Here is a 14,346-nt window from a genome sequence, read left to right as displayed (position 1 = left end):
AAATATGTAAAAATTGAATGCAAATTGTTCTATATTTAATATTTCTATTCTCAGTTGAAACTGGTTGCTATGAAGTATCCAGTTTGCATAGCATTGTTGCTGACACAGCACTACAAAAATTCCTCCCAGGAAGACGTTTGTACATATGTGTGCTTTACGTGTGTGCGTGTGTGTGTGTGTGTGTGTGTGTGTGTGTGTGTCTTACGTAATGCAGCCATGACCTTTAGCACGAGAGTTTAGAAGAAAGTAAGTATGAAAGAGGAGGTGGGAAGGCTAAAGAGAAAGAGAAGTGAAAAGGGACAAAAGCACTTCATCCCACACAGCAGAGTTGAGCAGTGAAATCTACAGCAGATAGTAGGAGGACACCCACTTCTTACATAACAGCTCTCCACCTCCACACTGCAACGGGAGCAGAGATTATTGCCTCACACTAGTTATCTATACGTTCTCCTAACCGCTCTTTGCCCATCTACATCTCACTTTGCTAACATTAGCTCTATTAATTGAATTGTTTAGAGACACAATGATCTCCCATCTCAGCAAAATGAGTCAATGGGAAATTCTAATCTTTCCGAACCACACAGATAGGTATATGCCAATGGTAGCTTGTTTCTGCCAATGAACAAAATATTTAATAACTGACTTTTTATCTAACAATTCTGACTTTTTTCCACAGAACTGCATGAAAAGAACTTGAAATTGCAAGTTATAATGGCAGAACTGTGGAATATAAACTAGCAACTTTGACCTTTTCTCACAACTGCAAGTTTACGTAATCGCAATTTATTTTGCATGATATGCAAATTATGAAGTAATTGTGAGATATTAACTCATAGTCAGAATTGTGCAATAAAAAAATCGGAATTAGCTTATTTATTTTTATTCTGTGGCAGAACCACGCTACCATATATGCCTGTGTTACTCAATATGATAATTACTGAGATTGAAACTCTGATTTTGCCTATAAATAAATGGATTCTTATGGAAACAGCTTTTCAAACAAACTATCGATCTGTTTGTGCCTCTTTATAATCCATATCCTTCTCATGTCTCCATCCAGCCATCTCTTCAAATGGAGAGGTGATACACATCCATGGAAACAGTACGAAAATATATCCATGATAACTAAGAGACAACTGGAGCTGACTGAGCTCTTGGTTGTGACTCAGTCTAGCTATAGGCAGGTTTGAACAAGGCAAAAAAATACCACTGACGCTAATATCACACCTTTAACATCAAGAGAAACTTTCACTAATGCCTTGTGCAAGGCTGAGAAAGAGATTTGCTAACAGTGAAGGTGTATAAGATGGATGCAAAGTGTGCGAGATACAGGGACAGAATGAATTCAATGCAAAAAGCATAAAGGAACCATTAAGACTAAGCCTAAGATAGCACATGCAAACACACACTGGCACAAACATGCCCACATGCATGCATAAACATGTGTAGTTGTGTGGTGAAGGTCCTTTGAGCATTTTGCACTTAGTGGGTGCATTATTTATAGGGCAGGACTCATAGATTTACAGAATGCAAGCCTTGTGTGTGCATTCCTTGCACATCAACACACAATGTTTAAAGGTAATAAATTAAAGAACAGCAGCTTTTCATCCTTTGTGTTATTACAGTGTTGGTGTACTCTTTCTCTGTGTGCTGCACTCAGATTTCCCATTTATTTGTCAGCCACCACCCCTCTATTGATCTTAATGTCCCTGGGCAGGAATACACAAATTATGAACTTCAATCTGTAGTTTTGTGAGACAAACATACAATTCTGACTTTTTTCTTGAAATAATTTATATCTCACAGCTCTAAATTTGTTTTTTCAGAATATATCTAAACTCAGAACTCAAGGAAAAAAAGTCTGAATGGTCAGATAAAAAAGTCCCATCTACAGTTTTTGTCCCGTGGCATATATATATATATATATATATATATATATATATATATATATATATATATATATATATATATATATATATATTTGTATAAAACATTTGTATAAAATATTATGAGCACAAGATTTTTTTTTTAATGAAGTATACATTAGTAATGTGCACAAAGGGAAGAAAGTAAAGTGCATTAAGTAAATAAAGTAATAACTGGCTATAACATGAACAAATGATGCAAGAAAAAGAAAAGAAAGGATCTCTTTGTTGCTGTGTTAAAGCTGTGCAGTAGTGGATCCAATGCTACATGCTCACCAATAAAGATCACAATGGTGAAAGGACAGAAATTTAGGCTGCCAAGGGCCAATTACACCTCCTTCACTCCTACACACTCACACACAGCCATGCAGAGTACAAAATACACCCTCGTCTCATTCAATCAGATTGCCTCCACAACTCCCCGAGCCCACCCACCTACGTAACTGCTACAGCACATCCCCTCGGTCTCCTCATTTTCAGAGGCAAAGCAATAAGGTAATCAGCTCTCCAGGTTTGAGCACTTTCAGCAGGGGCTTTGATGTATCCACTGAGACAAGGTTATTGTATTTTTCATATGGTAATTAGAACCGAATCTAATTTAAGTGAAGATGGATGACTGCGTTGAACCAGTGCCTGCTTGTGTCGTTACTGTGGGAAACTCTAGAAATGTAAACGATTTTGTTTAATAGGATTTAATAGGATGGAGGAAGTTCGGACGGGGTGAAGTGCAACACTGACCATGTGTTTGACATTTTAAATACAGAATAGCTAGGTGTTTTTGGTTATGGTGGGTAGATTTAATGTGGTTCATTTCATGTGGAACAGCTTTACCTCCATGTAGCTGCTACTGCATATGGATCTCTAAGACCACAGGCTTAAAAAACAGTCTTAATAGACCTTCTGCAGTCTCAGAGGACAGCCATCAACCGGAATGTGCTGGTCTTTGAGGGAAGAGTTAGTACAGACAGAAACGCTTGTTTTCCGTCTGGTCTCTTTTAAGCCTTTCTGTATCCTACAACAATAGATGAGTTCAGAGTCATGTGTCCTACACACGCATACTGCCATTGCAGGACTTTGTTGTATGTCGGCGTATGTCTTTGTTCCTCTCTGACAGAGCACTGACGCCACATATTGATTCCCCTCAGGCAGTGTGACCGTAGAAGCATGACCTGTGAGTTACAGTGACAGCACCATCACTGACAGACTGCTCAGTTCTGCTGCTTCCTTCACCAACACAGCACACCTCAATCACATGCCACAGTTGTGCACAGAAGTTTACACGCCCCCTGCAAAATGGTTATAATTTTAACAAAATAAAAGGGATCATGAAAATTGCATGTTAATATTTTATTTAGTACTGTCTTTAATGAGCTATTTCACATAGCGGATGTTTATATATTCTCCACAAGAGAAAATAATAACTGAATTTATGAAAATGACCCCATTCAAAAGTTTACCTAGTCTTAAATCTTAATACTCTTGTGTCATTTCCTGGATGATACAGGACAGTTTTTATGTTTTGTGATCGTTGTTTATGACTCCCTTGTTGGTCCTAAACAGTTCAACTGCATGTTGTTCTTCAGAAAGATCCTCCAGCTCCTGCACATTCTTTGGTTTTCTGAACCCTTTCCAGCAGCGACTGTAAGATTTTGAGATCCATCTTTTCACTCTGAGGACAATTGAGGGACTATATATATAAACAAACTACATTTTCATGTGATGTACCTGTAGGTCGTGTGTGTGAGGATGTAAGACACGACATGACCTGCTGGAGTTTAGTACACATCATTAAACAAGCCTTCTCATCTATGAGCTGAGCCTGGTCTTTGCCCATACAGACTGTGTGTGAGAAGATTAAATCCTGCTTCTTTCTAAAATAGATGAGCTTCTGCTTGAAAGCCGAGTGGGGTGTGAGTTGTCTAAAGTAATGATAAAATCCCCCCCCCCCTTTTTTTATATCTGATAATAAATTACCTGTTTAATTTACTCCTTGATTGTCCTTAGCTGAAGTCTTACATCATTTCAACAAAATGTATACCAACTATGTTTTACTAACTATAGTCACTTATGTGAGTTATTGTGTGTTTAAATGGACGGCTACTTTAACTTGTTCAGACAAAGCTAGGATGTCAAAATAGGTCATACATTCAGCTCCACCCAATTACTCAGTCCAAGTAAACTCACAGGAAATTGACTGTGGAGAGTAAAACATGCTTCAACAAAGTTAAAATGCCTGTTGTCTAATGGGAACTCTCTGGGTTTTAGGCTCTAGGAATGGTCAGGCTAATGAGTTTTTCTCTGTTGTATTTGATGTATTAATATTTCTTTGTTTCTACAAATTTTAAAACTGTATTATTTGCTGCCAATCAAAAAATTGGGTTAATGCGAAATGTAGCTTTGTCATCAATAAATTACATTAAAATATATCAAATTTTAATAATATTTGACTATTTTTACTGTATTTTTTATTTTTGATAAGAGACAAAATCATACCGACCCCAAACCTTGGATCAGTGTGTGAATCCATGATATGGTAACAGACAAAACATTAATATGAAGTATTTTAGTTTTTATATAAATGCAAAAATGCCAATGGTGAATAGTCACAGTTAAATGGGTTGGTCAGGGTGTCCTTAAGGCATGGTTATATTCACAATGAGGAACAGCCTCCTACTTTTTAGTTTGGGAAAGTGTATTTATTATTGCTATGTTCGGAATTCTGTCCTTCTCTTTACATCTGTGCTGGGATTACAACATCTTTTTCTAATTTAAGATCTGAACACTGCACATTTTTGCAAAACCCAAAAACATCTTGTATAGACCCAGCTAGCCCAAAGCAGAGAGAACCAAAGCAGTTCTCTTTGAAATCTGATTAATTAGAGAGATGGCATTTGGGTCTGGGTAGGTAGGCTAGATCTGCTGCTGCTGCATCCAGTTCCCTATCATGATGCTGATGGTGATGCTGGGGATGAGTAGGAGGAGGGGGAATCACCATAGCAATAGTGACGTCATCCCCCGTGCACTAATTGGAGGAAACCCCGTGGCTACAAGTCCGAGTCTACGGGGCAACCGAACGCTTTCGTATCGGCCCGCCTCCATTCCCCGCGCTAACCAGCTATTGGATGATCATCTGAAGTTAAAAGAGAGATGGGAGGGAAGCGCGGGATCTGATTGGCTGACAGGCGGGATTAGCGACGTGCTACGGTAACACTTTCGATTGTCTTTCTCTACTACGTTTTTTTCCTAGCCATCCAAGCTCACAGGCTATCAATCCGGTGGAGTCAACCATTGATCGAGAGGTGAGATGTAATCCAACGTATTTTAGCTTTACAGTTTTGTATTTATTTATTATACAAGCTTATATTGTTATATACTATTTATAATCTTTCAGTGAAAGGCGTAATTGTTATAACCGCGCGGTCGGTTGAGAGGCAGGAGGGGCTGCAAAACTGCGTCCATATCGATCAGGAAAAGGTTGATTTGCTTATTACAATGTAGTAAACATTTATTTACTTGCGATATGGGTCACTTGTATTTCCCGACTGCTTATCTGTTATACATTTGTTGTCTTAAAATATTAGCATATATTGGATACGACGAGACCCATCGCTGTTAAAGGCGGGTCGTAAGATCGCTGTAAATGCTTTTTTAAAAATATGCTTATTTGTTTCTATTTTGCTAGAATTTGATTTAAATAGAGCTATTTTTGGTAAACTAAAATGTATGGTAATATATGGTACTATGCATATCTGACTGCTGAGATATAACACCTTGTAACCTCGTTGCAACGGAAATCAGGCTGGATTTCATTGATTTAATATTGACTCTATGATTGTTATCGGTAAATTGAACTACTGTGTCCTATTTTGTGCGTTTAAGATGAAGTTAAGACAATGGGTCCACTTTGAAGACATGCACGTTTTATTGAACAGGGCAGGGCTGTACAGATCGCACTGACAAAGATGTGTTAAGATGCACACACACACACGCACACACACACACACACACACCCTTATCCGTGGATCTGTGTTGCCTATCTAGACAGCATCGGACGTAACGCGCCCCAAAATGCTGTTTTGGTAGTCAACTCACTAGATTTTGTAGCGAATGAAAGTGTAAGATTCACACGGAAGGGCTTTATCTAAGGGTGATAGAGATTTTGAGTATTTGCAATGATTCGAATCCTTTGAATCATTCATCTAAAAGATTTGTTCAGTGACTCTTTCTAATCGTTACGCCAGTAGGTGGCGACATATTTGTCTTTTGATATAAACGATTCATTGAATCATTTTGTTGACAGGTTTTGTTCTTTTAAGAGTTGAGATATCCCAGTTCATTCATGACAAGACGTCACTGTTAGAGATCCGAATCAAAACATTGACTCATTCAGTAAATTGTGTTTTTTTACGGATGAAATGCTCCACAACTTGGATTCAAATTCTTGTGTCTTTGAAGCCATGAAAGTAGCCACACATTTCACCAATGTATGGTCACCAATGTATAGTAATAGTAGTGAACAGAATGATTTCTTTTCGCATAAATGATTCTTGAACACTATTCTCTAATCAATATATGGAGTCTGACTGTCGTTATCTTTCCTCCTCGGCCTCTCCAGGGATTAAGCAGTGGTTTACTCCGCTCCATTGATCAGTCGAGTGTCCCATAGACCTAGAAACACTCACAGACTTAAAGAAAAGCAGCAGGATGGACAGAACAGAGCTCATCCAGAAGGCGAAGCTGGCCGAGCAGGCCGAGCGCTATGATGATATGGCGACCTGTATGAAGGCGGTGACTGAAGCTGGGACCGAACTGTCTAACGAGGAAAGAAACCTGCTATCTGTCGCCTATAAGAATGTGGTGGGTGCCCGGAGGTCTGCCTGGAGGGTCATCTCCAGCATCGAGCAGAAGACTGAAGGAAACGACAAGAAACTGCAGATGGTGAAGGAATACCGGGAGAAAGTGGAGACTGAACTGCGGGAGATCTGCAACGATGTGTTGGTGAGTATAAACATTCATACAATGTAAAAGAATAGTGCTAACTTTTTTTATAAAATAATATGCAATAGCAATGGATGAACAGGAAGAAAGAAAACACCAGTCATAATTAAGGAATATGGCTTAGTGTGATATATCAATGAATTAAATGTCTTGCATGTTTTAGAGTTAAGCGTGACACTGTGTTAATTTGCACATAAGCAGCTCATGAGCTGGGGTTTTCAGCAGGAAAAGCTGCTCCGAACACAAACTCATCTCTTCATGTGCTCTGTGTTTGGATCACTTATATTATGCATTTGGGAAAGCAATGTGCCATCCTAAACAATATCTGGCAAGTGCTTATAAAACAACTGTTGTCAACTGAAGAGAGGCTTCAAGGGCTTCTTGCAGTGTTTTACCCAAATAACATCCTGATGGTTTAATATAATACAGATATTTTTATTTTGAGATCACCTTTATTATTTTATATAATTATTCTCAATTAAATATATTTCCCCCAAATAGTGCAGCACTAGTCTGTAATAAATACCAATCCAAATTAGTATGCAAATACTACAAGGATGACATGTCAATGCTGTAGGATTGATATATATATATATATATATATATATATATGTGTGTGTGTGTGTGTGTGTGTGTGTGTGTGTGTGTGTGCCATTTTGTATCTGGTCTTTGCTGAATTAATGAAAAGGAAGAGTGTGGTTTTAAATGTATGCACTGCTGTTGTTTGACTTTATTCATATGTATGTGTCATATTAGTATGTGTTCACCACATGTGTGTTACACATAACATTGTAGAGAATGTGTCCTCTTTTCTGATGGAACAGCAGCCCAGTTTTGGCTCACGCTGGAGATGACGGTGCCTATATTAAAGGGAGCATGCACAGTCTTGCGCAAGGAGAGTCACCGACTCATTCGTTTTATATCTAGAATATGTAGTGATGAGTCCAATTAGAAGTTGTGCAGTTTGTATTTAATGCCTTTTTGTATAGCAAACCTACCTTGATCAAATTGGTATTATGTATAAAGTGAAGTGTTAGACACTTCTCACAGGAGGAAGTGTTTGTTTATATAATCAAATCATAGCGCTGACTTGATGAGATGTTCAAAGTTCAGCAGTGGATGTGTGTGAAGGTGCATTCGGGTGCAGTTCTGTAACGCTTTCTGACTGCCTGCTGGGTAATAGTGAGCTATGCAGTTCCTTATTCTCAGTGTTCAGCTGGTGGAATAATTCAGCATTATCCACTCTGACACTTTGTTTCTTTAAATAAATGCAATAATGTTTAATGTTGCCTGAAGGAGGTTTGTTCCAAAAATGGAAGCTGTGGTATATTTTCTCACAGAAAGAGCTGAAATGGTAACATGAGGGTCTTATTGCGGTCTATTCATAGAAGACCATAATTCTTTACCATTGGACTGTGTTTTATGGGTGTTGTATAGATAATTGCTAAATATAGTATTGTACAACAGTACTGTACAATATGTAGTGGTTTCCTAATATATATATATTATTTATTTATTAATTTTTTTACAATGTTAGATGCTAGTACTATTTAAGCCACCTATGTACATAATAAAATTTAGTGACATCATATGAGATATAGGTAAAGTTGATAATTATGAATAAGATTAATTTTTTTTATTAGCATTGGATGATAATTATCAGTATTGTTCAGTATTGGATATTAATTGGATCTTTCATCTAGTTTATACACATCCAACACTGTTATTAGTGTTTTTAATCTTTAAACTATTACTAATAATTTAAATGTAAACTTTAGCAAATCTCAAAATTAATATCCATTTTTCTGAAAGGAACACTCCACTTAAAAAAAAAAAAAAAGAAGCTAATTTTCCAACTCTCCAATTAAACAGTTGAGTTTTACCGTTTTCGAATCCATTCAGCAGATCGCAGGGTCCGGTGGGAGCACTTTTAGCTTAGCTTGATTGGACCGTTAGCTTATCTTGCTCAAAAATGACCAAAGAGTTTTTCTGTAGTTACATCATGTACGAAGACCAAATATACTCTCATTCCAGCATTATAATCAATGTCTTCCACAGAGTGCTTCCTGTGGAAATTCACAATATTCACAATCAGCCACTGTCTTTCTGGTAAATCAGTGGGGCTGTTATCAGTGGTTTTGCTGTAGTCCGGTCTAAACTTATGTAAGCGGTGAGTCATGGCCGGTTTCTTTGCAGGGCTTTAGCGAGAGAACTCCTCAGTTCGTCTGTGATGACTGAGGGTGTGTCTGTGACTCATCTCACTGTTGAATCTGCTCTGGGATCAAGGTTGTTCCACACCCCCACCTGTCCAGACAGCCTGCCACATGCTGCCAGCTCTCACACTCTCAGTAGGGAACCAGTTGCTACTGTTTCATGCATTTACCTTTCATTTATATTTGTTGAACATCACGGGAATGTATAAAGACATTCACCTGTATGTGTTCATGATCAACAACTAAAGATATCCAGCGTCTGACAATAATTATCTTGAAATATATTGTTTTAATGTGGTTCTTTTGTTACAAATCCACCACTTTAACTGTAGCTGGCATGAACTTACTGAACTTACTTACTGTTTGCTCACTAAACCCTCAGTGAGAGGTAAATTCATCCCAGTTTTAGCACCAATACTAAAAATATTAAAGCTTAAACAATGATGATAGACTAGTTGACAGTCCTAATAAAAAGATGGTCGATGCTCAGTTTCTGCTTTCAGTCTTCTCAGAAGCTTCTAAATGTTTAGGTCAGATATGTGACCTTGTTTCTCTGGATCGGTCATCAGTGACTGGCATCTCTGTGCTGAGAATCCCTGACAAGTGTGAAGAATGGGAAAAATGCTCTGGCAGGCCTTTCTACTCGGGCGAGCAAGAAGAAACAGACTCTCGCGTCGGAGAATTTTTCAAACACTTCTGGTTTTGTCTGTTTTGAAGCCTCTGGGTGCAGTTTGTACTCCTCGAGACTAAACATTATTTACAGGCCTTTCATAAAGAGAGATTCTGTCATTTACTCATCACAAAAGGAGTTGTTTTGAAATACTTTACAATGGTAGTCAGCTGACTTTCATTGTAAGGCCAAAAACATATGTTCCACAGAATAAAGTAAGTCATTCAGGGTGAGTGATTGTTGACTCCGTTTTTATTTTTGGGTGAACTATCCCTTTAATCACTGAGTGAGCATTGAAATGTTGGACTATACTCGATTTGAGCAAACCTCCTACCAGTTCAGCATGTTTCCTGTTTTCTTATGATTTCTATTGTAATGGTGAAGTATATGGAGAGAAATATTAAGCTCTTGATGGTGCATTTTTTGACCTGATCTTACCATAGCGTGGTAAGGAGGGGGTCATACCTCATGATGTTGTGTTGGCCTTTCTGTGGTAATCTGTCTCATCCTTGGTGCGGTGGTTAATCTGGTATTTACCCGTGCCTTAAAGCTGTTGCTTTCCCTGAAACCGATTACTGGTAGATGGCTAGACGGATGCAGAGATGGAGCTTCAGCTTTAGCTAGGGGCTAGTCTCTGAGATGGAGATTAAACTTAATCCTGGACTAAAATGAAGGAGGGAAATCCCTTAAAACTGCTTCGAGTCTGCATGGGACTGGCACTAACAGGAGGATGAGCTGATATTTAGCCTGTATTTTTCCTCCATTTCATTTCTTTCTTTTACTCTTCTTCTACAGGAGCTGCTGAACAAATATTTAATCCAGAATTCCACAAATCCTGAGAGCAAAGTCTTCTACCTGAAGATGAAGGGCGACTACTACAGATACCTTGCTGAAGTGGCCTCAGGAGACGACAAGAAATGTAAGAATGTTTGGCTGCTGGTTTTGTGGGTTTTACACACATTTCTGTAAAATGGAGAACTGGACTTTCCTTGGTATGATGTAACTGGAAACATCTAAACAAGGGGAAGTTTGTCTTGTGTCTGAGTATAGGCTGATCATTATCTGCTCAATACAGATACTCATTCTCACCAACAAATTCTTTTTGGCTCATATTAGTGATTTCATATTTATATTTCTGGGTTGACCTAGTTTTAGCAGCGTTTCTTTGTGTAGGTTTGTGTGCCTCAACAGTAAGTATTTTTTATTTTATTTTATTCTTTTTGTTGCCAACATTTTCACTGGCCCCACCACAAAAACATATGCAATAAAACATTTGTAAGATGTAGTTTATAGTATCATTTTTTAAAAGTATTTATAATATTAGTATTATTTATTATATTTATTATTTTTGTTTATTTCTTCTTAGCAATTTATTAGTTAAATTAAAAAAAAATATATTATATATACACATGCAAATATTTATAGTATTTCTAACAATTAAAATGTTTATATTTATAGTAGTATTTATTCTATTTCTAGTTTAGGATTAAAAAAAATATTAAAAAAATATTTATTATTTTTGTTTTTTATTTCTTAGCAATTTATTTGTTAAATAAAAAAATGTATAATATATACATGCAAATATACATAGTGTTTATTACAATTAAAATATTTATATTTATAGTAGTATTTATTCTACTTCTAGTTTTAATTAATTTTTCACAAAAAAATAAATTATTTTTATTTGTTGGAAAAAAAAAGATCAAACTAATGTAACTACCTGAATTCATCGTAATTGCAATTTTCCCTATGAAGATGCTAAATATTTCTAATTGCCATTCAAAATTATGAGACTCGAACTTTTCTTGCATTTTCGACATTTTACATTTATGTTAGCAAGCTAGATAATGTAATATTTAAATCACAATTTGCAACAACAGTATTAACAAAAAATTGCAAGACAAATGCATGTACAAGATCAATGAAAGTAAGATTTAGTAAATCAGCACTGGCCTAAAGCTTTAACTTATTATTGAGTGCTTCTTTGACATTATTGTACCTAATATGCATTGTGAGCCTAACCAAGTATTTTTCTTTTTTTTTTACAGCAACCATAGAGAACTCTCAGGATGCTTATCAGAATGCATTTGATATAAGCAAGACAGAGATGCAGCCCACACACCCCATACGTCTGGGTCTGGCCCTTAACTTTTCGGTCTTTTTCTACGAGATTCTTAACTCTCCAGAAAAGGCCTGCGCCCTTGCTAAACAGGTACTTTTTAATGGCCATGCTTGCTGTATCTTCCATTTTATGATGTATGCACTTCCATTTGTTTTTAAGAATGTGGTTTGTATCAATTTAGGCATTTGATGAGGCCATAGCTGAGCTTGATACGCTGAATGAAGAGTCTTACAAAGACAGCACTCTTATCATGCAGCTACTGAGAGACAACCTCACAGTAAGTAACAGCAGAGACATTCCATCTTCACAGGTGATTCCAAGGCAAACTTGGGCAGTTATGGTTTTATATACAGGTGTGATGCAATTTAAGAGTTCAGTCAAGGAGAAAATTACCATTGTTTTTAGTGCTACCATTAACAAACTCTAACAAAATTAGAATATAGCTTAAATAATATTATAAGATAATAATTAATAAAATAAAAAAAGGCTAGATGGAAATTTTAATAAAAACTATACCAGTATATAACGAATACTAAAATAATACTGAATGTGTACTGACCATGTCATATTTTCTTCTTTCGTCAGTTATGGACATCCGACAACGCTCCAGATGAGGCAGAAGCAGGCGAGGGAGGAGAGAACTAGACCATAAGCTCCTTCAACAAAGAAAACGACCTTTTTACACATCTCCATTCCTTATCACTCCATGCCAGAATTCCTCCAGTAAAAATCAAACCCATGATTAATGAAGAGCTGTTTATGAAAAAAATTAAAATAAAATCAATGAGTCTTTTCACAGTGCAGCTTTTGGACAAGAAAAGAAAGATATCTGGGGTGAAACCCTGTTCCTTAGTTTGTTTGTCTTGGCCTTTCATAATGTGCAGTTTCTGCTGTAGAAAAATATGACTAGTGTCATTTTATACAAACATAATCTTAAAGTAATAGTGAATGGAAAATAAATAAATTAATAAATAAAAAATAAGGACATGCATTTCATCACAGGTAAGTCTGGGACTAAAAAGTAATTGCAGGGATATTAAAAGCATAATATTAGATAACCGTATACACTTATTGTATGTTGTATTTTAACACTCTTACCTGTGTCACCTCAGCACTACCACGGGTCGTGCACTTCCACTGAAACCTGTGATCAGACACGCTTTAAATAGTTCAATATGGACATTTTTCAAACAGCATTTTACTTGGAAAAATTAGCATCTGCAGTGGTATGTAGTATCCGACGGTCCTCGGTTTATGAACAGTTTAATAATATATTTACTGTTTTTCACTTGATTTTGGTCTGTTTAGTGTTCCCTTGCTTTTATTTTATGGAAATCATCCATAGAAATTAAAACGATTTGTAAGACGACTTAGGGCATATTTTATTTTGATTGTTTAGTAATGCTATGTTAAAAGTGAAGCTGTTTGGTTAGCAGTACCCCACTAGCATGCAGACCAATTCTGATACGATCTGTGGCACAGTTCGGTAATATGGTTTCGATGGTCCACCTATAAACGACCCACTCTAAAAACTTGTTTCACATAACGCATGTTATGAATGATAGAAACCAGGAACGAGTCTCTGACTGCTTGTGGTGAATCTGTGCTGTGGGCCGGTGTGTTTCCAGAACACGAATGAGAATCAATCGCCAATGTTAGTTCTGTTCAGTACTTTTCAACACATTGTGCACAGGTGTGTGGTTGTCCAGAGAGTGTCATTATAGATTTGACCACTATTACATGTTTGGTTTCTCCTTTTTGTCTTTTATTCTATTGTGTATGTGATTTTTGTTTTTCTCTCTCTCTCTTTTTTTTTTTTTTAATTTCCCATGAATTTTAGTCTCACAAAAGCCTTGTGAAAATATTTTGTGCCCTATGTATGTTATGTAACATGCTTAATTACATTTTATAAACCAGTTTGCTGGCTTGTGGGGTTCTTTTTCTTGGTCTCATTTTTAACAGTGGAAGTAACATTGGAGACTTGGACTAGTTGCCCAAAGAGCTCTATTTAAGTCACTGTAAGGTTGCAAGTTCAAAGTCTATTTGCACAAATGTCTTGTTTTGTTGATTTCAAACATATAATTAAAAGTGGTGTCCAGCTCAATCCTCCAAACCTAAATTTGTTTATATTTTATAAAGTAACATCGTATACACTGACAAAAGTCAGGAAGAAACAAACTCATCTGTGTTCTTGGATAAAATTGTCACCCATAGAATTGTTAGAATAGTTATATCAGTTATAAATGTGTTTCAGCCTTTTGTGTCAGTTCATGACCTTGCTATTTCTAGCTAACATATCATTAGCAGTTAGCAAGACACATTTGCATAATTTTCCATTATTATGACGTTTAACATACAGTTTTTAATTAAACATATATAATTTAGTGGTATCGCACCAAAGGACTTTTATAGTGGTTC

General features: G+C 36.6%; 1 protein-coding gene across 1 annotated transcript; it reads left to right on the top strand.

Annotated features, from left to right (window-relative positions):
- The first annotated feature begins 5,116 nt into the window (after positions 1 to 5,116).
- On the top strand, positions 5,117 to 13,845 carry LOC128031762 (14-3-3 protein zeta/delta-like). The gene is made up of 6 exons (XM_052620151.1): positions 5,117 to 5,224; positions 6,541 to 6,923; positions 10,602 to 10,725; positions 11,855 to 12,018; positions 12,110 to 12,205; positions 12,514 to 13,845. The coding sequence occupies exons 2-6, from the start codon at positions 6,630 to 6,632 to the stop codon at positions 12,571 to 12,573; spliced, it is 738 nt and encodes a 245-aa protein (XP_052476111.1). The 5' UTR covers positions 5,117 to 5,224; positions 6,541 to 6,629; the 3' UTR covers positions 12,574 to 13,845.
- The last annotated feature ends 501 nt before the right edge of the window (positions 13,846 to 14,346 follow it).

This window comes from Carassius gibelio, chromosome A17 (genome assembly GCF_023724105.1).
Source record: "Carassius gibelio isolate Cgi1373 ecotype wild population from Czech Republic chromosome A17, carGib1.2-hapl.c, whole genome shotgun sequence".
Lineage (NCBI taxonomy): Eukaryota > Metazoa > Chordata > Actinopteri > Cypriniformes > Cyprinidae > Carassius > Carassius gibelio.
Note: the sequence above shows the minus strand (reverse complement) of the source record. Positions and strands in the feature narration are given on the sequence as shown.